Consider the following 21,810-nt stretch of genomic DNA (forward strand, 5'->3'; position numbering starts at 1 on the left):
AGAGCACAAGTACTCCTTAGATGGGTTGAATGAATTGAGAGAGAAAATATATTGTGTTGAACCGAACGTTATTTGTAACTCTATATTCAATATATTCAAGAGACTTATGTATGTAGCCTAGTTTTGAGGAGTGAACCACTTAAATTCTGTTGTCAATTTCATTTTAATTATTAATTTATTTGTTTTACAATGTCAACTTATTATAGGTTATTTAAAGGTTTTACCATACACATATTATTAGTTGTAATGACCATTAATAATTAAAATTTCATATGTTTTTTATTCTTTAGTGGATGTTTAGAAAATTAAAACTCTTCAAATATTGAGCTTTTTTTATTAATGTATTCAATAGGCTTTAAACCGACAAAACCAAATCAATTTTCAGTGGCTTAGTTTGATTCAGTTTTAATAATGATATTAGTCAAAACCGAACCGTTTTCTTTTTTCTATGCAATCGAAGTATAAGATATTGTATCAATAATATGGTGAGTATGTCGGTAGTTATCGATATATGGTAAATTGAGAAAGACCACATGACAAGAAACAACGAAAGTACATTAGTCCTTCCATAAACATGAAATTAGCCTCCAACACATTTTATTACACGTACACATGTGATGTGATCATAGTAAAAGCACGAAAACTCAACAGACAATAATTTCTCAAAATATTATAAACAAGTAAATAAAAAGGTTAGGTTTTCCAACCAATTTGTCTGGTAACAAATTGAGAAAACTCATATGTACACTCTTTCTTTCATTCATTACTTCAAATAAAGATCATACATATACAAACAAGTAAATCACAACACACTCTTTCTTTTTTTTTTTTTTTTTTTTTTGATAAATGTTATATAAACAAGGAGACATATATGATCGGATACATGAAAGTTTCTTTCCATAAACCACACATATGACGACTCGATTGGACGTTTTGTGAGAGATTTGCTTGTTCCTTCGATGATATATCTCCACGAGTATACAACACTGCACACATTGATTCCTTAGACCAGCCGTTGGAGAAACCTTCTAGGTAGAGCTAGAAGTTAGTACTTGGTAATTGACAGGGATGGTGGAAATGTTTAATGCAAAGCCAAGTGAAAGAAAAGGATCGTAGGACCTACTCACATTGCAGTTATGGTTCCCACTTCACCAGCTAGGTTCTGGATCTGAGATTCCTGAAGCCTTTGGACCTTATCGAATTAAAACAATTCTTTCATTGACAGACCTGCATGCATATGTCTGTTTTCTCTCTCCCCAAGTCTCTTTCACTTTTAACGTTTTTAGATTTTTCTGTAATTTCATTTGAAATTTAGATCAGTTATATTCCTCTAGTGAAAACGAAATTGGTTTAGAACTCAAGGTATATACAAGTGTGAACTGTTCTATCTTATGTGTTCGAGTCAATGGTAACAGCCAAAGTTTGGTACACTTTATACATGCTGGTCCTGCACAATAGGTTTGAACATGCTACAGAAAGCAACAGAAAATCAAAGAATTAGAAAAAGAACAAACTGATTACGAACTCATAATGTTATTCCAAATCGACTACATAACGTGACAAGAGTACTCTTATCAAACTTAATTCTATTGAGTTACAACATGATATAAACACCTCGTGCATTTTTAGTTACAAGGATAGGAATTGAATCTATTTTGGTTCTTTAGTTTCTAGCGTTTACTGAAAAATAAGTATGAGAATCATTTAACTTCTTAACTTTAATTTCATGTGTTTACTAACACATGTGAATCAGAAAAAAAATGTCTGTTTTCTCTTAAAATCCGTAATCAAATACCTAAAAATTAATTACTCATAGTTGATTTGATTCTCTTTTCTTACTTCCCCTATTTTTAAGTTCTCCCGTTCCTTCCTTGTCTCATTTCTTTTAAGTGAGCATGCCCATAATTCAGAAATAAACAGGAAAGCAATCTAATCAAAACAGAAAATATGAAAGGACCATAATCCTTATCTCACTAGAAAACATTAAGACAAAATATCAAAAGCTCTAACAAACATGCTTAAAAATAAGCCAAGTGGCTAACTAGTCAATTTTCCCAAATTAAATATTTCTACAATTTTGAAACATTGGTTACATATATGCGTGTGTGTGTTGGATAATATACAAAACTAAGCACAGTGATCATGCTTGTATGATGAGTTGATTACACGATCTTAAAAAATTATACAATTTTGAAGCATTGCTCCTGCTTTAGTGTAATGCGGTACTCACAACACAATTGGAACATTTAGACCATGACATTGTATTTTTTAATAATTAAAAGGTTCCTGCCAGATTTATTTTATTTAACATATGCATAAGCTACTAATTTGAAAATCTCATTTGCATTAAACTATGAACGTGCTTTCTTCTTTTATTTGTTTTTGAGTTTTGAAAAGATTGGATGGATCTTTCAAAATTTCGTAAGATAATTTAATATTCAATGATATGGTGGGAGAGAAGGGCATGGCCCGACCTGAGCATCTGCCCTTAATTTTCTACCTACTCTCTTGAATGACAATCACCTACATCATCATGCTTTTTTCATCACCCTTACAATTTCCAAATAATTATCTCTCTCTCTCTCTCTCTCTCTCTCTCTCTCTCTCACATATGGTATCAATCAGGAGCAAACCCTAGCGAGCGGGGATGAGCTGATTATATATGCTTGTATATTATAATCATTTCAATTTTCTTTGCCTAATTGATTGCATATACAGAGAAAGTATATGGATCTAATAGGAAGCATGCAAATTAAAGAATATATATAGCAACAATTAAAAGAAAAATTAGCGCTTAAATCATTCAAAGGTTTCTAATAAAACCCAGAGAGAAACAGATGGGACTAGGAATCAAAGAAGGAAGGGGGATAATTTAGATCAACAACATACCATGAATATATGATGTTGAGTTTAAAGGATAGATGGAGAGAGATGCAAGAGGAGATATTGACGCGGCTCAATCAAAATCGCATGGTTAAGTCTCCGATATTAGCCACGCGTTCAAATTGAGGCGCGTCAATACCTTCGTTATGAATTCACAACTTTCTCCATCAAAACCTGAAATTGAACCGGACTTTTGCCTCTTTCTTCCTCGGTAACTGCTGAAAAACCCAACTGCAGCTCTCTCTCTCTCTCTCTCTCTCTCTCTCTCAAAAGATGCTTTTATAGACAAAAATCAGTTTGATGCATTTATCTCCTTTCTTCTATTTTGACTTATTAGCTAGCTTTTGGCATCTCGCCCACATCACCTGCTGCCTAAAGGGAAGCAAAAGCCGAAGGCTCATAAAACCCACCTGTTCCAACTCGAAACGATTTTTTGTGTTTATGTACGTATGCCAATTTGGCCAAATTTTTTACTCATACATATCCCGAATTTTTATTCTGCTTATCCCTTAACCAGTCAGGGACTCCACGTAGGGCTATTCATTGTTTGTTCTCAAATAGGAGAGATTCTTGCATATAACCAAAATATATTTCGTCAAGTAAATATGGCACTCATTCTGGTGACGAGTGTTGGAAATTTTGAGTAGAAATTTCTTTGTCCCACATTGGCCATTTCCAAAAGGTTTTCTTATTTAATAAGGTTTTGTCCCTTATAGAAAGTGATTAGAGTGATAGGCCTTGGAGACTAAAATTGGGCTCACCCTTGGGGTTAGGCTTTGGAGTGTACTAATTAATAATTAATATATATATATATATAATTAATTAATTAATATTTATCAAAAGATGGGCATTGGCCCTTGGGGCTCTGAGAATTAAATTCTTTAATTAATTATTTTTAATTAATTTTGAATTTAATTAAATTATTTTTGAACAGACTCATCTTTTTAAATGAAGTCTGAAGCCAATGAAAAAAATGCAGAGAGCACAACACTCCTTTGAGAAGATGTCTCCCGACAGATGCATCCCTTCCTCGTACCTATTGCAAACAAGCATAATCATATTATATATACATCCATCTGCATGGCATTTAGAATACACAGAAAATCACCATTCTTCTTCTACAATCATAAACATCATTTCTGAGAGAACCACACAAAAATTCGCCAGAAGTCAATTTTTTCGGTGCTGGAATTCCTGACTTAGATCGTTGAATCCTAATGAAGCAGACGTCCGTAAAACTACAAGCACTGAGTAGGGACAAAATTTCTGTTTCAAGGACATTGCTACACAAGTCTTGATCTTCAAATTTTCTGTTTAATATTATTTCATTGTTCATACTATGTTCAATATTTATTATTTATTAGCATATACAAGTTTATCACAGATTGTTGACATATATCCAACAATGAGTGCTATATTCACAAGAGATATACTCTCAAATACAGCTAAGTATTTGATGTCAAGTAGGAAGAATACTTTCTTGCAAGTGTGTTTGGAAGTGTTTTTAAAATAACTGAAAACATTTTTTGATGAAAGTGATTTATGCAAATGAATCTTGAAAAAACACTTGAAGTGCTTCCAACTGGTAGAAGCACATAACTGGTGCTTCTTCCAAAATGCACTTCAAGTCCTTATAGAATCCAAGAACCCATTCACCAAAAGAGTTTTTAGTCAATTTAAAAGGACTTGCAAACGAGCCGGCATCACACATTTGATGTCAAGGAGGAGAAAAACTTTCTTGCAACTAAGACATTGTCTAATATCATCACATATTTGATAGATGTTGTTCCATGCTTAAAAAGTGTATTACCCATCCAATAAAATGCTTGTCACGTAGTGTTCATGGTTACAAGAAAAAGTGAAACCATTGTAAAGTAGAGGGTAGTTTGAAGTTGCCCTTCTACCATTGATTTTGATTTTTCTTTTACTATTTATTTTTTGTTCTAGTTTTGGTCAAGAGGGAAGAGGGCTGGCCAAGTCTACCGATGCACTCGCCGTGGAATCCCAATTAAGCTGAAAAGAACTCTATGGGATGATCTAGAAGCATATATACAAATTGACAAGAAGAGATCCCTCTAGATCTCTTCCACCAAATCCTAGGAATTCGGAGATTTGGACCCTTGAAATTGGATCCAACGGCTACAATTATTATAGCTTTTAGAGAGGCCCCCTGTTTGTAGCCGTTGCATCAAATTTCAAGGGTCCAGATATCTGGATCCCTAGGATTTGGTGGGAGAGATCCGGAGAGGATCTCTTCCCCAAATTGACCAATCAAAATGGAATTAAGAGATTATAATTTTTGAAAAGAGATCATCTCTAGATCCCTTTCCACCTAGTTCGGGATCCAGGCCGTTGGATTTTGATCCAACAGCTACAGTTATTATAACTTTTAAAAGGCCCTTTGTTTGTAGCCGTTGAATCAAATTTCAACGGCCCAAATCCCAAACTAGGTGGATTTGGTGTAAAGGAATCTGGAGATGATCCATTTCCATAATTATTTGTTACCGACTACTCAATATTGGACGAACTTTTCCAAGGACTTGGTTCCCACTTACCCAATTAAAGTCTTAAAGCTAAATCCAAGTATGTGATGATTTCTGGAGGTAGGTGAGTAGGTACAACCCCAATATATAATGGAAAATGTTGTCCGAGGGTACAAAATTCCCTGCACTTAGCATCATTGTATCCAACTGGTTAGCTAGACAGCAACATGATCCAACTACCTAGATATATATATATGGTTTGGCAATGCTGTTATAGAGAGCATACAGACATTGTTAGGGTAGTTTAAGCAGACTACGCAAATTAGGTTAATTAACTTTGTTCTGTATATATGTACCCAATTCAGCTTCTTGAGTTATTTGTTACAGCATATCTTGGGACAGATTAAACCAGTAAACTGTGATATTGTGTTCTTATCATGCAATCTAAGGATCTTATATGAGAATCAAATTAGAAAATAAGAAACCATTAGAAAGCATGAGAAAATTCTCAAAATTTAAGATTGAATAATATGAAAGATATGACCCTAACACCACTTAAAGTCTACCTCAACCCTGGACTTGCTAGGAATCCTAATAGAAAACAGAATACGATAATATCAAAATATCAAAATTATCATTAAAACTTATAATGGTGTTTTAACCTAGTAAACGTTGAAATTCGGATTAAAAAGGTCATATATGTCACCGCATAGAGAATTGCACTTGCCATGTCATTCTCTTTGGAACGGCATCACATGATCTAAATTGGAGCTTGAATCTGTAAGACTTGTACCTTGCTGCTGAAGTGCATTTGTCCAAGCAAATGATCGATTTATTTGAAAAAAGTTGAGGCTTCACCATAAAACCAAATATGAGGAGTATTCTAATTACTTATAAACACATGCAAAATAATGAGATGTGTGTCAAGACTAGAGCAACCGAAGATACTAAGTCATGTTACGCAATTATATGCATTGCTAGAGCCTTTGCTCTAGAAAGCCAATGCCGCCCAGCGAGCCGGGCAAGGGCCCAGTTAGAGTTGTAGGTGTAGTTTCCACTTTCACTCTCGTGCACACCCTCAGACCTAAGGGGCTAACTCTGCATATAATATTCCTAAGGCACATGCCCTAAGGTTTTTCAGGTTCCTCAATACCTTTATTCCCTCTATTAGAAGTCCACATTACTAAGCTCGGCAAACTAAATCCCAAAGAATTTATTGATTGAGTGTACAAATTAACTACGGATCCGTTTTCAAGTGGGATTATTCATAAGAAGAAATTGGAATGTTTACTGATATTTGTACAGTTAATTAGTGATTAATTGATTTTCTACGCAAATGTTGGGTGCAACCCAAGAAAATTCCGATTGAATACACCTCCCTAAGTTAGATACCCTGCACTACAATGTGTTCCGACGGCAATCTCCCAAAAATAACTGAGCAAATCAAGAACTTAACCAAATGTTTTAGGAGTTTACATCTGCTGATCTGCTGCATTTATGTACAGTGGGCGTTGTGGCGCGTTGGAGTGGACTAAAACTGGACTACTTTTTTGGATTGCACGGCATGGATTGGACTGCTTTGGGGTTTGGTATGTGTCTTGACCCAAGGCCCATCTTCAAGGCCTCAACACTCTAAATTAGCTTCTCAATATATAGCATGCATTGACTACACAAATGCACCATGGGGCATCAACTTTCACAATACACAACCCAGCTAGTTTTCGATTTGGTGGTAATTCTTTTTCAAATGCTAGAAGAAATGTCCTCAACACATTATTGCCCCAACATCGATTCCCAAATCCACGTGACTAAGCTCGGCAAACTAAAGACCACACGCACGCACTTGTTAACTAACCAATATGGGTTTGCATTCATATTTTCTGGGCATGCCGGTTTGCAGTTTTGTCTCCCTTTTTTGATATGATATTTTCTTGGAGAAATTAGGTTCTCATTTCTCTATTTTTTCAACTCCATTGATTGAAACATTATTCCTTTTCAATTTTTAATCAAGGTCCCTTGGTTTTAATAAACATCATTAATTATTTCAATAATAAAATATTTTACATATCAAGATAATTAAATTTTATTTCTAAATTATTCATTTAGTGTTAGAAACATTACATTTGATATATTTATATTTATGGCTAAATTTTGTATTATATATTTTTATTTTTAGTTTGTACCCATTTTAATTTGCAACCCTTTTTGTAAATTGTGCCAATTTTCTATTCAGTTTTAGTTTGTACCCATATATTAATTTATTTTGTGTCCATATTTTTCAAACTTTTATTTGTACTCATATTTTTTTGACCTCTTATTTGTACCCATTTGTCTTTAAAAATGTACCACTTTCCTATATGTAAAATGTACCCTTTATATATATATATATATATATATATGAAATGTACCCAATATATACAACATATCACCTATTTTTGTATAAAATGTATTGTATAAAAATTACCAATTTTTTGTATGTAAAATGTCATTAATATAAGTAATGCCAAATCATGGGTTTTATTTAAGTATATTTTTTTAATATTTTCAACAAATTATGGATTTTATTTAAAATCTCATTAATATAAATAACTACAAATATCAAATTTTAATTTAAAAATTTATAATAACCTACATAGAAATGCATTATTGCATTAATTTTAGGGACTTCAATAAAAAATCGAAAACCAACAAGGTTTCAATCAAAGAACGTTTAAATAGGGACCGCATCCAAAGTCATCCTATTTTCTTTTTTACCTAATCCTTTTCGATTTTTTTGTTTTTTTTTTGGCAACTTGTCTTGCAAGTTCTTACCTTTTGGGTTTTATTTTAGAGAGGTTTGATCCTATGTCCCCCTATTTTTCTTGTATTCTATTTTTCAAGAGGGGTAAGATTTATGCCCCCCTCCTTTTTCTTGTATTTTCTTTTTCAAGAGGGTAAGGTTTATGTACCTCTCTTTAATTTCCTGTATTTTGTTTTTCTTGCTTTTTGAAGGATAATGTTTATGCTCCCTGTAACTCAGTGTAACTTTTTTATATATATCAATAAAATTTCCTCTAAAAAACTAAAAAGAAAACCAGCAAATTATGGGTATGTTTTGTGATGTGAGATTTACTAAATAAAAAGAAACAAAATTATGCATATGATGCCGTCTCAATCTTTGGAAGATTCTCCTCCACCCTTGTAGAGGTAATTGCATCAGTGATTATTCCATCAATAGAAATTGAACTGAAAAGTGAAAAAAAAAAAAAAAAAAAAAAAGGAAGAAAAAGTCTAGTGCCTGTAGCTTTTGCCGTTGGGTGCCGATGCCATAATTGATGTGAGGCAGCGGCCTTCACAAAACACATGGCCAATTGAGTTTGTTCACATGCTCTTCAAAGCTCAAGTGGTGATTATTTTTTTACCACTTTGAAGAGTTCTTAGATGTGCTCATAGATGGGAGCCATATAACTCATTTTTTAGACATGAATGAAGATTAAGAATTTAACGGTTCTAATTATAAAATTTATACAGTAAAAAGACATTATTTTCAAGAAATAGATCATGAGATATGCAAATATTATCCATCGAGTTTTAAGTCTCAACAAAAAAAAAAAAAAAAAAAAAAATTTCAAAAAAAAAAAGGCAAATCCAACCAAAAAATGGGCTGAGAGAACTATGAGGGACATCCTCGAGCCACAAGGAGCCATACATCCTAACCCTAATTCAGATTCTGTCATGTAGCCTGGTCCTTTTTCTTGGAATTTTCTTTTTTAAACTAGTATATATGCCAATATGACAGTGTCACAATCCTCTTGGAATGGAGACTATCCTTGTGGGCAGATACAATCTCTTGCAAAAGAATGCAGGGTTCCCATATACAAACCCTTTCCTTCCTTTTTTGAATAGAAAAGTTTGACAATTATAATGGGAATCAAATCATCATATTCCTCACATGCACGGCAATAACTTTGTATATAGCTCAAGTTTTTAAAGCTATTCTCGCGATGTCTCAAGAGTATTGTTCTCAAATTCTCACCTCTCAATATCGTCAGAATAACGCAATATAATGATTTTTAATTATAGTAGTTAAAATTATTTACTTACACGTTCGAGAATATATGTTTGATTATTTGACAAGTGCGTCATCTAAATGCAATTAAATTACCTAGTAAGTGATGTTGATCGTCTGATACATTATATGATCTTTTTGTTATAATATATGTTAGTAATAATGCATATGTGCTATGCTTACGTAATACATACATACATACACACACACACACACATATATATATATATATTTATATTTATTAAGCGGTTGACGACATAATTTTCTTTCTTCAAAAGAGGTTGACAGAAATTATACTCTTAAATTATAGTATAGGTAAAGGGGTTCTGAAACATTATAAGGATCATCAGCGTGTCCATAAATATTCCTTATGCTCATGTGTAAAGTAGTGGGAGCTCAAGGTCAAGCTCCATTCAGGGCCAGGTTCAATGAATCTGAAAACATTACCTACTTATTTTGTGCTGATTACTATTTAAACCTTGTTCATGGTCAGATAAGACATCACAAAAGAAGAGAGGGTTTAATATCATAGTCATGGTATATATGATCATGGCCTTTGCTGAAGCTTCTCGCTCTCAAACTGCTGCTGCTTATAACTTCCTTTCCTTCTACTTCTTCAACCTCTTTCCTTGAGCTCCATGGTAGGTCTCCTCTCTCCTCTCCTCTCTCTCTCTCTCTCTCCACACACACACACACATACGTGTGATTTACATATTGGTTTTTGTCTGTTAGGCGTTAGTGCACAATCTATATATCTGGATTTTGGTTATTTTCTCTTGTGTTTTATTTGGTCTCGTATTCGGATTGCTCCAATGGAGGAGTAGAATTTTGAACAACCAATCAAGGGAATGTTACTTTGATTAGAAAAATAGTGTTTTCTTAGTTTTGTTATATAAATATTATTGGAGGACATTGATCATTAAGGATTCTGAAAATAATCCTTCGTATTTTCTTGAAACAAAATTAAATTATAGTTGAAGAAAGTTAAGCTTCATTATAAAAACGGAAAGTAGTCCAATTACTTATAAACACGTGCAAGGTTCATTCTTTCCCTGATGTGGGATTGATGCTCTTAACATGACCCTTCACATGTTGTGAATTTTCAAGTCTAACACGTAGACAACACAAATTGGGTGATATGGAGCACGTGTGACCGTTGGGCTTCACATGCCGCACAACCTGCTCTATTAGTATTACCATGTAGAAGTTAAGGTTCCACCCAATTATTTATAAGCTCATACAAGATTTTTTTTTCTTTTCCTGATGTGGAATTGATACTCTGAACAGTCTAATTCCGGTTAAAGGATTTAATAATACACACACACACACACACACACACATATATATATATATTTGTTCCTTTTTGCCATTCATTTTGTAGTTTGTGTAAGATACAATGTTCCAAAGGCTCGTAGAAATTTGACATTGTGATATGCATATCTGGCTTGTTCAGTGGAGCTGAGGATGTCACAGTGTGATTGAATTTGCACAGAAATGGTTGCCCTGTTCGATATCTTAAACCCGATTTCTGGTAGTAGAGTTCTTGTTGACGAGGACTTGAATGGCAGCTTACTGATGAAATGGAACCAGCAAATAGCAATCATGGGCTGCCAAGAAATACTGCACCAATATTATTGGAAATGCCTTCAAGTTCAAGCCATGGAGGTGGCTGCAGTTACTTTGCATTTTCCTCAAGAATTTCTGTCGACTGCAGAATTCAAGCCATGCAATATTATTATGCCACTACTCCTGTTCGGTCATGATGAAAGAGAAGGGACGTGGTGGCCGGAGGAGGTAAATAAGGCCACAGAGTGTGGGCTAAAGATAGGAGACGTCGAAGTCAAACAAAAGTCAAGGCTCCCCCAATTCAATGAGAGTTTTCTCAAGCTAGAGAGCCTATCTGCACCTTGGCTTGTTTTTCCCTTCACTCGTTGGTACCACATTTGCCAGGTAAGATAGTCAAGCTCTGAAACAATGTACTCACTCAACTGCACCCAAATTTAAATTAATTTGTCCATAGTTTAGATTAGATTAAATAGAATACTGCTGGAATAAAAACACCATTAATAATTTGGATTTTTTTTCGATGGATTAATTAATTATTTGGCGTTCTATTTTGTTAATAAAATAGGCTCTGGAAGAATCACGTGTTGAATTGGAAGAAGGGCAGATGGTAAGCACTCATGATCGGGCAAGTTCAAGCCAGATGCTTACACCCTCCTCCTCCAAAAAGGTTCACGCTGATGACGATGATCTGTTCTTTTTGTTGATGATGATTGACGGTCATGATCAATGCCACATGGATCTTCTGGTATGGAAACACTAGGATCTCTCTAACTCTAGGGAGTTTCTAGATTGTTCTACTGAAGAGTTCCCCTTTAAGCAACTTCAAGTCTTTTCTGTTCATGTGTAATAGTGCACTTGAACAGTCTGCCCCTTTTATTTTTCCTAAACTTCGATAAAATAATGGTGGCAGTCCTGCTTTGTATTTTTCCATTTTATTTGCTTTTGTGAGCAACAATAATCTGTTTGATTTTATGCTTTAATTTGTAGATTTTGTATTTCCTATAATTTCCAATATTTAATTAAGCGAGCTAGATGGTTTTCCTTCTGAGTTCTGAACTTCCTAACTTTTTGTATGTTCAACTATATAAAATTTAGGGTGTTAAAAGTTCAACTTTGTGTAATGTTTAGCCTGCGTTTGGTTCGTGGGAAAACGGGCTTTGAGAATGAGAAATCACTTTGGTTAGTCCATGCTCGGCAGCCCGGAAATAAGTTTCATGTCATATAGGTGTTTCCCTCATTTCGGAAATTTGGGTACAAACAACAGGGAAGGCGGAATATGAAACCCTCCATCCTACTTCTGCATGTCAATGAGATTGAAGGGAGCATGCTGCAGCATTGTATTTGTACCACAAATCCTTTTAAATTTATTAATGCCATGAATCAAATTCTGTATGTCTGTAGAGGATATATCAATCAGAAACGTTTCTGATGTGTAGTTTGGTTCAATAGGCCAAAAAATGACGCAAAGGGATGCAAAGCGAAGAGATCCCAAATCGCTTCTTCTGAAGGAAACCCAGAAGAAATTCAAGTTGATCATGCATAATTATGAGCTTCCATTCTTAAAGAAACTTTTTGATTTGGAGGTTAAATGTGTATAACTCTGTGTTTTCTTTCTTTTAAGTGCGAGTTGATGGCTTTTTGAGTTCTGCATTTTTGTGCCTTTCTAGACAAGTTGCAGATATAGAGAAATTTTATGAAAGAAAAAAGAGGAGAAAGGAAAAGGGGTTGTTTCTTTCCTGATGCCTTCAAATAAAAAGGAAGTGTTTTTGTTTACAACTCTTCAAAACACAAAGGTGAAATACACGAGATCTTTTGATCATTTTAGCCAATTGTCTATTTATTAATGTCGTGAATCAAATTTTTTGTCCTTGTGGTTTCTATTAGTCTTTGAGTTCTAGTTTCTGATGATATAGTTGGGAATTAGTGAAAGATTTGCCTGTGCTCATTCCGTTTGAAATGCAGATGACCAAAAAAGCAATGCTGAAATCACGACCAATTAGAGGGCCTTCATAATCATTAAAGCCCATAACCTGAGTCTTAAAATTCACAATTTTAAATCATTCATTCAGGGGAGAAAGGGAAGAGAATCACAAACAGCAAGCCAGCTATCTTGCTGTTGAATCGAATATATGCATTAACCTAATGTTCTTTTCTTCTTCAAGCTTTCTTTTCCTTCGGTACTGGTGGGGGAAACCAAACCCTAAAAGCCAAAGCAGCTACAATTGCTCCAACAAAGGGGCCAATCCAATAAACCAAGAAAAGCTCCCAACTGTTGTGCCAATTGTTCACATAAGCCCACCCAAAGGCATTGGCGGGGTTCATGGAAGGCCCCGTGTACCCATTTCCGGCAACCACCAATCCGAGCGTCGTGACCGAAAGCATCCATATGTTCACAATTGGATTTCTAGGCCCTCTCAGTATAATCACAAGCAAGGCAAAGCAAAGAACACAAGTCATCACCCCCTCAGCTATAACACCAGTATACAAATCCACTTTCAAAGAAGGCCCTTTAAGCATGTGCTTGTACTTTTTTGGCATCACCTGCAAAATTGCCTTGGCACCGCCTACTCCGCCGGCCGCTTGAGCCGGGAACCGAACAGCCATGGAGAGGAGGGAAGTTCCGGGATTGAGGCCGGCGGCGTAGAAACTGGCGGTGGTGGAGGGGTTGAAACTGGCACCACCCAACAACTTGCCAATCAAGCTGAATATTAAAACCACAAGTGTCGAAATTATTGTGGTGATGAAAAGACCTACCAAAGACCTAGCTTGGATGCCAAGAAACGAGGCAATGATGGATGTGAAAACCCCCATGCTGGGTGCACTGAACACCCACATAGAGGTCAAAATTGCATCTCCTGCAGCTGCCTTGATCACCCCCATCTTATCTTTCTTTTGCTCCACTGATTTTTCTCTGTTGAATCTGTTTTGTTTTTTACCTGTATATATTGGTGGTGTGTTCCACCGATGCGGGAGAACAACATGTGAACTATAAATGTCAGCCGTCGATTAAACCTAACAAAGCACTTACGTTTAAATCAGATTGATTGGATTGGTAGAGCCTAGTTAGACAGCACTTGTGGGCATCTTACACCAACCACTTGCCTACCCACCAAAATTATTGGAATACACGAGCAAAACGTTAACGTTTTTAAATTAAGGGTGAGGTGGTTTAGACAGCATATAAATAATTGACCCATTTGGTTTGAATGTTGACAGAATTGTGGACGTACGCAGAGAAAAAGAATATGAATCTTTGATGAAACTGTGCAACCTTAGGAAAATGTGAAGGGAATCTTTCCTCTTTATGGGAATAAAAAAATTAAGGCACGCGATTAGATGCAAATCGCGGCTTCGCCGAATTAACTAGAGTAATATTAATATATACACTTTTTCTACAGTCAAATACGGAAAGTCTTTTACATAATTCACTTTTATTTTATAAGGATTATCGCTTGAATAAAATAAAAAGAATACTTGCTACAATGACGATAGTGATGCTATGATGCTCTTGGATGCCTGGTAAAATAAGTGAACCCATTGATATAGAAAAGTGACTTTCATATGCATTTTTCTCTTTCTATACATTCTACTTATTTGTCTTTCGATTATCTTTTAATTTGTTCAATATGAAAACAGACATCAACATGTGTTTAAAAAGAGAAAAGAATGTGAGAAATCACTCCTCATCGATATAACGGCTACAAACCTCTTTCCGTTAATGAGTATTCTCATTGTACCCTAAATCCATCTCATCATGTACACCATTGGAGCCTATTAGCAAAATATTTTATGCATAGTTCTCCCATTTCTTTCGTTACTAATTAGAAAACCCGTAAAATAACCTAATTCTTAACCTAGTAATCTTTTGGTCATCATAGATCATGAGAAAATTCAGTGATTATAAATTTGATGTAAAACCAAAACGATCGTTGAACATTGTTGTCTTTTTATTTTACCAAATAAATAAAAAAATGATTTGTTAAATGTCCTAAAAATTTGAATTTCTTCACGTAGATATACTTTTAGTGTGTCACGAGTATTTATTTTTAATACTAGTAACGAGATGCTTGTATTAAAAAAATAGCAAACATGAAAAAATAAAATTTGGTTCTACTTATATAATGATATGTAAATTATTTAGTGTACCACCCGTGTTCGGAAAGAATAAAAAATTTCTCTTTCGCGCCACCCTAGGCACGGAACTGTGGACTGATCGGTGACTAGTGACTGCAAAGTCTGAAACAAAACCTGTTTATTTCCATTACATATAGAGACGGGAAGCAACAAGTACAGCTCATAGACGCTCACTCCCTGTTGGCTTACTAAAAATAACCGGCAAACAGCCGAGTGAGGGAGATCTCATCTCGCAGGCAAAAGCACTCTTGTAGAGCCCTCTCAAAAGTGCTCAAAGAAAAAGCAAAAACAGAAAGAAAAAAAGCACTGGAGGTTAAGGGGAGCTTTACACAGAGAGAGATTTAAAGCTCTTTATCTTCTGGGAGGGTTTTATTTTGCATCTCAGTCCCATTTCTCCATTGATTTCTCTCAAACATCCAAATAAGAATATTGGGTTGGGGAGAGAGAGAGAGAGAGAGAGAGATGGGAGTGTACAAAAGCGCTTGTTGTGTGATATTGGTTGCCCTGCTTACTGTGATCTGCACAAGTGGTGAAGATCCCTACAGGTTCTACAACTGGAATGTCACCTATGGTGATATCTACCCCCTTGGAATTAAACAGCAGGTAACCTTATCATTGCTCTCTCTCTCTCTCTCCCTCTGTTGTGGGAATTTTTGGTGCTAATAAAATGAGTTTTGAATGGAAATGCAGGGGATATTGATAAATGGGCAATTTCCAGGGCCGCAGATCGAGTCTGTCACCAATGACAACCTCATCATCAGCGTTTTCAATAGCTTGGATGAACCTTTTCTCATCTCTTGGTTAGTCATCATTCTTCTGTTTCTTTTTTTTTTTTTTTTTAATATATGTGTATTGTGTATTTACTTTTTCCAATCGAAACACTTAGAAATGAGACGTAAGTTAGGCTAGTTGGTCGCTCGGGTAGGTAGTGCCATTCCAGTGGCACTAAGTTTGAATCTCTCTTTTAAACCAGTTTAGAATATCCGCTTTTAGAAAAGAAATGGTATTAAATTTGTCGCCTATTTGGATAGGCACTTTTAGTCACTTTGTTCATGTGGCAAAAAGTGAATAACATGGAAAATGATTGGTCATTCTGTTGTGCATCAATCTCTTAGATCCAACTGTTAAACCCGGATTCTTTAGCGCACATCCAGCTGTTCAATTCAGCAATATCTGACGTTTTTGCGATTTTTTTTCTTGAAAGATTTACTACTTCCCAATCGAGCTTTTCTTGTAACAGTCTCTGGGGTCTTCTGTTGAATTTTTCTTCTTTCCCGTAGTCTAAGTAACTATTTCATTAGCAGAATTCCTAGTTCGACTAACTAACAAGTCCTGCAACTCTTGTTTAGGAATGGAGTACAGCAGAGAAGGAACTCATGGCAGGATGGGGTGTTTGGCACGAATTGCCCCATCCCGCCGGGACAGAACTTCACATACGTTCTTCAAGTCAAGGATCAGATTGGCAGTTACTTCTACTTCCCTTCCCTTGGCCTCCACAAGGCTGCAGGAGGGTTCGGTGGTATCAAAATTGACAGCCGCCCGCGTATCCCAGTACCTTTCCCTCCTCCTGCTGGAGATTTTACTATACTCGCTGGAGACTGGTTCAGTAAAAATCACACTGTAAGTAGCATATAACATTCGCAGTTGCTCACTCGCTACATAATGTGGTGTAAAATTGTGGTCCTTGTAGCGTTACTCGTGATTTATAATCATTAGCGAATACCTAGTAGAAAATTTAGGAATGTGATGTGTTGTTGTTTGATGGGATTGTTTTCAATCCTTACAGGATTTGAAAGCAATTTTAGATGGTGGAAATAATCTTCCCTTCCCCGACGGACTCCTCATCAATGGCCGTGGATCCAATGGGTTTACATTTACAGTTGATCAAGGTAATTAATGAATACAAGCAGCATTTTGATCTCCATTTCTGTCATTATTTTCGTTCCCACGACATTTTGATGTTATACTTGCTTGGCAGGCAAGACATACAGATTGAGGATATCGAATGTGGGGCGTACAACTCACATTAATTTCAGAATCCAGGGGCACAAGATGTTGTTAGTAGAGGTGGAAGGCACCCACTCTCTTCAAAACACTTACAGTTCTCTTGACATTCATTTGGGTCAGTCCTATTCTGTATTGGTTACAGCTGATCAACCCCCGAAAGATTACTACATTGTTGTCTCTTCGCGTTTCACATCACAAGTGGTCAGTGCAACCTCCATTCTCCACTACAGTAACTCTGCAGGAAGTGTTTCTGGTCCTCCACCCGGTGGCCCAACAACTCAGATTGACTGGTCTCTTGAACAAGCCCGATCTCTCAGGTAACTAACTTCAAAGAATTGTTGAATGTTTCTGTATCTCATGCCTTTTTGAACTTTTGCAACCTAAAAGAATTGTACAATGTTTCTATATCTCATGCCCTTTTCGTGTATAAAACCAGACGGAATTTGACAGCGAGTGGTCCGAGGCCTAACCCCCAAGGCTCTTATCATTACGGATTGATCAACACCACCCGCACGATCAGGCTCACAAACTCTGCTCCAATTATCAATGGCAAGCAGAGATATGCTGTGAACAGCGTTTCATTCATCAAACCGGACACACCACTTAAACTTGCTGACCACTTCAAGATCTCAGGGGTATTTTCCCTTGGAAGCATCCAAGACAACCCCACTGGCGGCGGTGCTTATCTTCAGACTTCTGTCATGAATGCTGATTTCCGTGGCTTTGCTGAACTTGTGTTTGAGAATCCAGAGGATACTGTGCAGTCATGGCACATTGATGGCCATAATTTCTTTGTTGTAGGGTAAGTTTCTCTGCGTCAGAAGTTCAAACTTTTTTTCGACAGCAAGAAATTCAATAACACTTATCTTTACTGTGGTGATTTCGATATGGCCAGGATGGATGGTGGACAGTGGACACCTGCAAGCAGATTGAGATACAATTTGAGAGACACTATATCTCGCTCCACCGTTCAGGTACATTGATAAATCCAGTTTTGTAAAATCATATGCGCGACTTACAGTTATTTCTTCATGATCGATCTTAATGTCTGTTCTTTCTATTGAACAGGTGTATCCCAACTCATGGACTGCAATCTACATGCCTTTGGACAACGTGGGAATGTGGAACATAAGGTCCGAGAACTGGGCACGGCAGTACTTAGGCCAGCAGTTCTATTTTCGTGTCTACTCGCCTGCGAATTCATGGAGGGATGAATATCCGATCCCAAGGAATGCTCTTCTATGTGGTCGCGCATTGGGGCGTAGAACCCGGCCTCTTTAAGCAAACCTGCATTTTCGGAAGGTGAAACTGTGAGCATTGTCAGGTTCATAGATGTGAACTACAGGAGAGGATATTGTCTGCAAATCAAAGATGTAGGGCTTAACTCGAGCCATTTTCGTCACCCTTTGTTAGTTTGTGTCTTCTCTGTGTGATCCAAATCAAACTTTTTGGATCTAATTGTTAAAGATAGATTGTTATCCATCATGTATTCTTTGTTTAACATATTTTAATCACAAAGGATTTTTTGTTTGTTGTTCAGTCGCTAATTTCAACTTGAAGATAGAAATTAATCACGAATGTGATGAACAGTAGAAAGCATAACTTTTTACATATTACTCGTAGGTCATAGCTAGGTTGATTAATAACATTAACTTGTGCATCCGAGCTTTCGTATTCAACTCCTAAATCCTCCAGTATCGGTTTTCTTACATTAAATAAATAAATAATAGCGTCCAATCTGTAAACAAAGACTTATCATACCAGTTCTTGACGGAAATTTAAATTAGATACTTGCGTATCAAGTCACTCGGTAGCTAGTTAACCATTTGACACAAAACCAATTAGCAACCGATGAAATTAATCCAAGTCAACACCAATTGACGACGAAATGGATATACTCGCAATGCCACGCACGTCCTGGCCCAACTTGTTCCCGAAAACTTGACAATCCTGCATGAACAGTCACCGGCTACAACCACTTCCCACTTGTTTCTGCAAATAGCAAAGAGGAAGGTGGGTGATTTAATTTGGCAAAGAGTAAATATTAATGGTCGAGCGTCGGTGGAGTTGACCGGCTTCAATGTGTATGGCCCTGCAGATACAGAATTGCAGAGCTCACATAAAATTGGCTAGGAAGTGTTTGGCCTACTTATCATGTCTAACTTTCTTTAAACTTTAAAGCATACAAGTTCCTTAAGTGGAATAAAGAAAAATCAAATGTGTGAAAGAATCGACAAAATCCAAACAGAATACTAATTAGGTCCCAACTCTTGATGTGGGGAGTGAGAAACTTTTACAATAATTTTTGAAAGAGGAAGTTTCGAATTCATTACACTTGAATAGAAATCCAACACATTATTTAGTAGAATATTGGACCACATGAAATAGTTAGTAAATAGGATTGGAATTTTTTTTTTAATTTCACTAGTTTTTTAAAAGAAATGATATTAAGGTACTAAATTACGAAGATCTTTGCTTCATTGCGTTTTCATTTAAGTCTCTACGTGACGAGATATGAGACTAATCACACACTTATTTAACTTTCATCCATGACATGACGGTGCGAGAAGAAACTAAAAGAAGTGGATGTGCATATAAGTCAAATGGTCAATGCAAAACTGAAGTGATATATATCCAAGTTAGTGAGAGATTTTTCTGTATGATCAGCACACGAGGTGGTACACCACATGTTACTATACAAATGGTGGAATATATGTGTCAAAAAGTTAATAACTTAAAAACTAAAATTTCCCACCATTTACATAAAAAAAACGTGATGTATCATCCGTGTTTCCGTTAAAATGAATTTTTTTTTCCAAGTTAGCCTTTTGAGTTTTGACTTCCTCCTCCATTTGGCATTTAATGGTCGTCCAAATTTCCCAACTGTGCCAACGCGTGCCATGAACATGCACCCATTAAAGGCTGTTCAGTGTAGCTGTACGTACTGTATTATTGGCTAAAGACCCCATGCCTATAAAACGATCGTCCTTTGAAGGAAGAATATAACAACCTCCTCAGCAATCTACCTGAGAATTTAATCGAGCATTTTACAGACGAGGAAAGAAGCCATGGTTGTCTCTCGAAAATGGCTGCCTTTGAGTCTTCTTGTTCTATACATTGTCCTCCAACTGAGTGCAGTCACCACTCTAGGTGATGAGAAAGTGGACAAAACTAGATTTCGCGGTGATGATGATGATTGCCAATGGGGTCGGAGATGTGGTGGTCGGTTTGGTCGAGGGAATCACGGTAGGGGACCTAGGGGCGGTGGCTTTGGAGGCGGAGCCGGAGGAGGAGGAGGCTTTGGCGGTGGCGGAGGAATTGGTGGAGGAGCAGGGGCTGGTGGTGGTATAGGTGGTGGAGCTGGAGGAGGAGTTGGAGGTGGTGTTGGAGGCGGTGGTGGTATTGGCAGTGGTGGAGGCGCCGGTGGTGGTCTTGGAGGTGGGTCAGGTCATGGTGGAGGTTTTGGAGCTGGAGGGGGTGTAGGGGGAGGTGTTGGAGGAGGTGGTGGTCTTGGAGGAGGCGGTGGAGGTGGTTCAGGAGGAGGTGGTGGTGTTGGTGGAGGTTCAGGCCAGGGAGGCGGGTTTGGTGCCGGTGGTGGAGTAGGAGGTGGAGCTGGAGGGGGCGTTGGTGGCGGAGGAGGAGCAGGAGGAGGTGGTGGCGGTGGTGTTGGTGGAGGTTCAGGCCATGGAGGTGGTTTTGGTGCAGGAGGTGGTGTAGGAGGTGGAGCTGGAGGGGGCGTCGGTGGTGGGGGAGGTGGAGGAGGTGGAGGTGGAGGTGGTGGGGGTGGTGTTGGTGGAGGATCAGGCCATGGAGGCGGTTTTGGTGCAGGAGGTGGTGTTGGAGGTGGAGCTGGCGGAGGTGTTGGTGGCGGAGGAGGTGCAGGAGGAGGAAGTGGTGGTGGTCTCGGCGGAGGTTCAGGCCATGGAGGTGGTTTTGGTGCTGGTGGTGGTGTAGGAGGCGGGGGCGGAGTTGGTGGCGGCCTAGGAAGTGGAGGAGGTGCTGGTGGCGGCGGCGGCCGTGGTGGAGGATTTGGAATTGGAATTGGGGTTGGCATAGGTGTGGGAGCTGGCGCCGGTAGTGGCCAAGGGTCTGGAAGTGGATCCGGTGGAGGTGGTGGAAATTAAAAGCAGGTTCTGCATGGCTGTGTGGTAAAAGCCATGACGCAGCAGCATATTTGTAATTCAGCATAAAAGCTTCAAATTAAGGGGAAGCAGCATTGAAATTGAAATGGGAGTAGCAATCTTACAAATTACTATAAATATTTAGGCACATTGCCGTGAGTTTAATCTCCTCAACTGTTATTGTAATCAATCCACAACTTGCCCTTGAGTTGATTTAACATGTCTTCTTATCACACATTAAACATCATTAGCCATCAAATACTTATATCAACATAAGTTGATCCAAGGATTTCTTACAATCTCAAACATTATTTCTACACTTTGGAATAGAATGTTACGTATACTCCTATCTATGATTGGCGTTCGGTAGCAATAATTGCCGTTATTCTTTCCTAGAATCAAAAACACCCTTGTGGTTTGCCCTGTCGTTGCAATGAGTCAATGAGTGAGTGAATAGAGCAGTTTACTTCAAAAGGAAGTACGATTTTGTCATTACTACATACTCCATTGTTGAGCCTGACTACAGGAAGAATGTGATGCCTCCCAAACAAAAGTGCCGATATTGTGG

General features: G+C 37.4%; 3 protein-coding genes and 1 long non-coding RNA gene across 5 annotated transcripts; 2 read left to right on the top strand and 2 right to left on the bottom strand.

Moving 5' to 3' along the window:
* Window positions 1-539: 539 nt before the first annotated feature.
* LOC125474424 lies at window positions 540-3,310 on the bottom strand. Of its 2 annotated transcripts, none has more exons than XR_007255977.1 (2): window positions 1,128-3,310; window positions 540-1,028 (listed from the first exon to the last, which is right to left on the bottom strand). It is a non-coding gene; the product is annotated as an uncharacterized LOC125474424 (long non-coding RNA). The 2 variants fall into 2 exon arrangements; XR_007255976.1 differs by having other exon boundaries at window positions 651-1,025.
* Window positions 3,311-9,901: 6,591 nt separating this feature from the next.
* Window positions 9,902-12,036, top strand: LOC103938803 (5'-adenylylsulfate reductase 1, chloroplastic-like). The gene is made up of 3 exons (XM_009348846.3): window positions 9,902-10,055; window positions 10,868-11,364; window positions 11,546-12,036. The coding sequence occupies exons 2-3, from the start codon at window positions 10,909-10,911 to the stop codon at window positions 11,738-11,740; spliced, it is 651 nt and encodes a 216-aa protein (XP_009347121.1). The 5' UTR covers window positions 9,902-10,055; window positions 10,868-10,908; the 3' UTR covers window positions 11,741-12,036.
* Window positions 12,037-13,023: 987 nt separating this feature from the next.
* On the bottom strand, window positions 13,024-13,937 carry LOC103938804 (aquaporin SIP1-1-like). The gene has a single exon (XM_048578152.1). It carries the CDS (start codon window positions 13,858-13,860, stop codon window positions 13,138-13,140), a length of 723 nt encoding a protein of 240 aa, XP_048434109.1. The 5' UTR covers window positions 13,861-13,937; the 3' UTR covers window positions 13,024-13,137.
* Window positions 13,938-15,333: 1,396 nt separating this feature from the next.
* On the top strand, window positions 15,334-18,653 carry LOC103938805 (L-ascorbate oxidase homolog). The gene is made up of 8 exons (XM_048578151.1): window positions 15,334-15,717; window positions 15,805-15,914; window positions 16,464-16,734; window positions 16,901-17,003; window positions 17,093-17,438; window positions 17,558-17,923; window positions 18,017-18,095; window positions 18,190-18,653. Exons 1-8 carry the CDS (start codon window positions 15,577-15,579, stop codon window positions 18,400-18,402), a joined length of 1,629 nt encoding a protein of 542 aa, XP_048434108.1. The 5' UTR covers window positions 15,334-15,576; the 3' UTR covers window positions 18,403-18,653.
* The last annotated feature ends 3,157 nt before the right edge of the window (window positions 18,654-21,810 follow it).

This window comes from the organism of the source record quoted next, unplaced genomic scaffold, assembly GCF_019419815.1.
Source record: "Pyrus x bretschneideri cultivar Hongxiangsu unplaced genomic scaffold, Pyrus_bretschneideri_v1 Contig12, whole genome shotgun sequence".
Taxonomy (NCBI): Eukaryota; Viridiplantae; Streptophyta; class Magnoliopsida; order Rosales; family Rosaceae; genus Pyrus; species Pyrus x bretschneideri.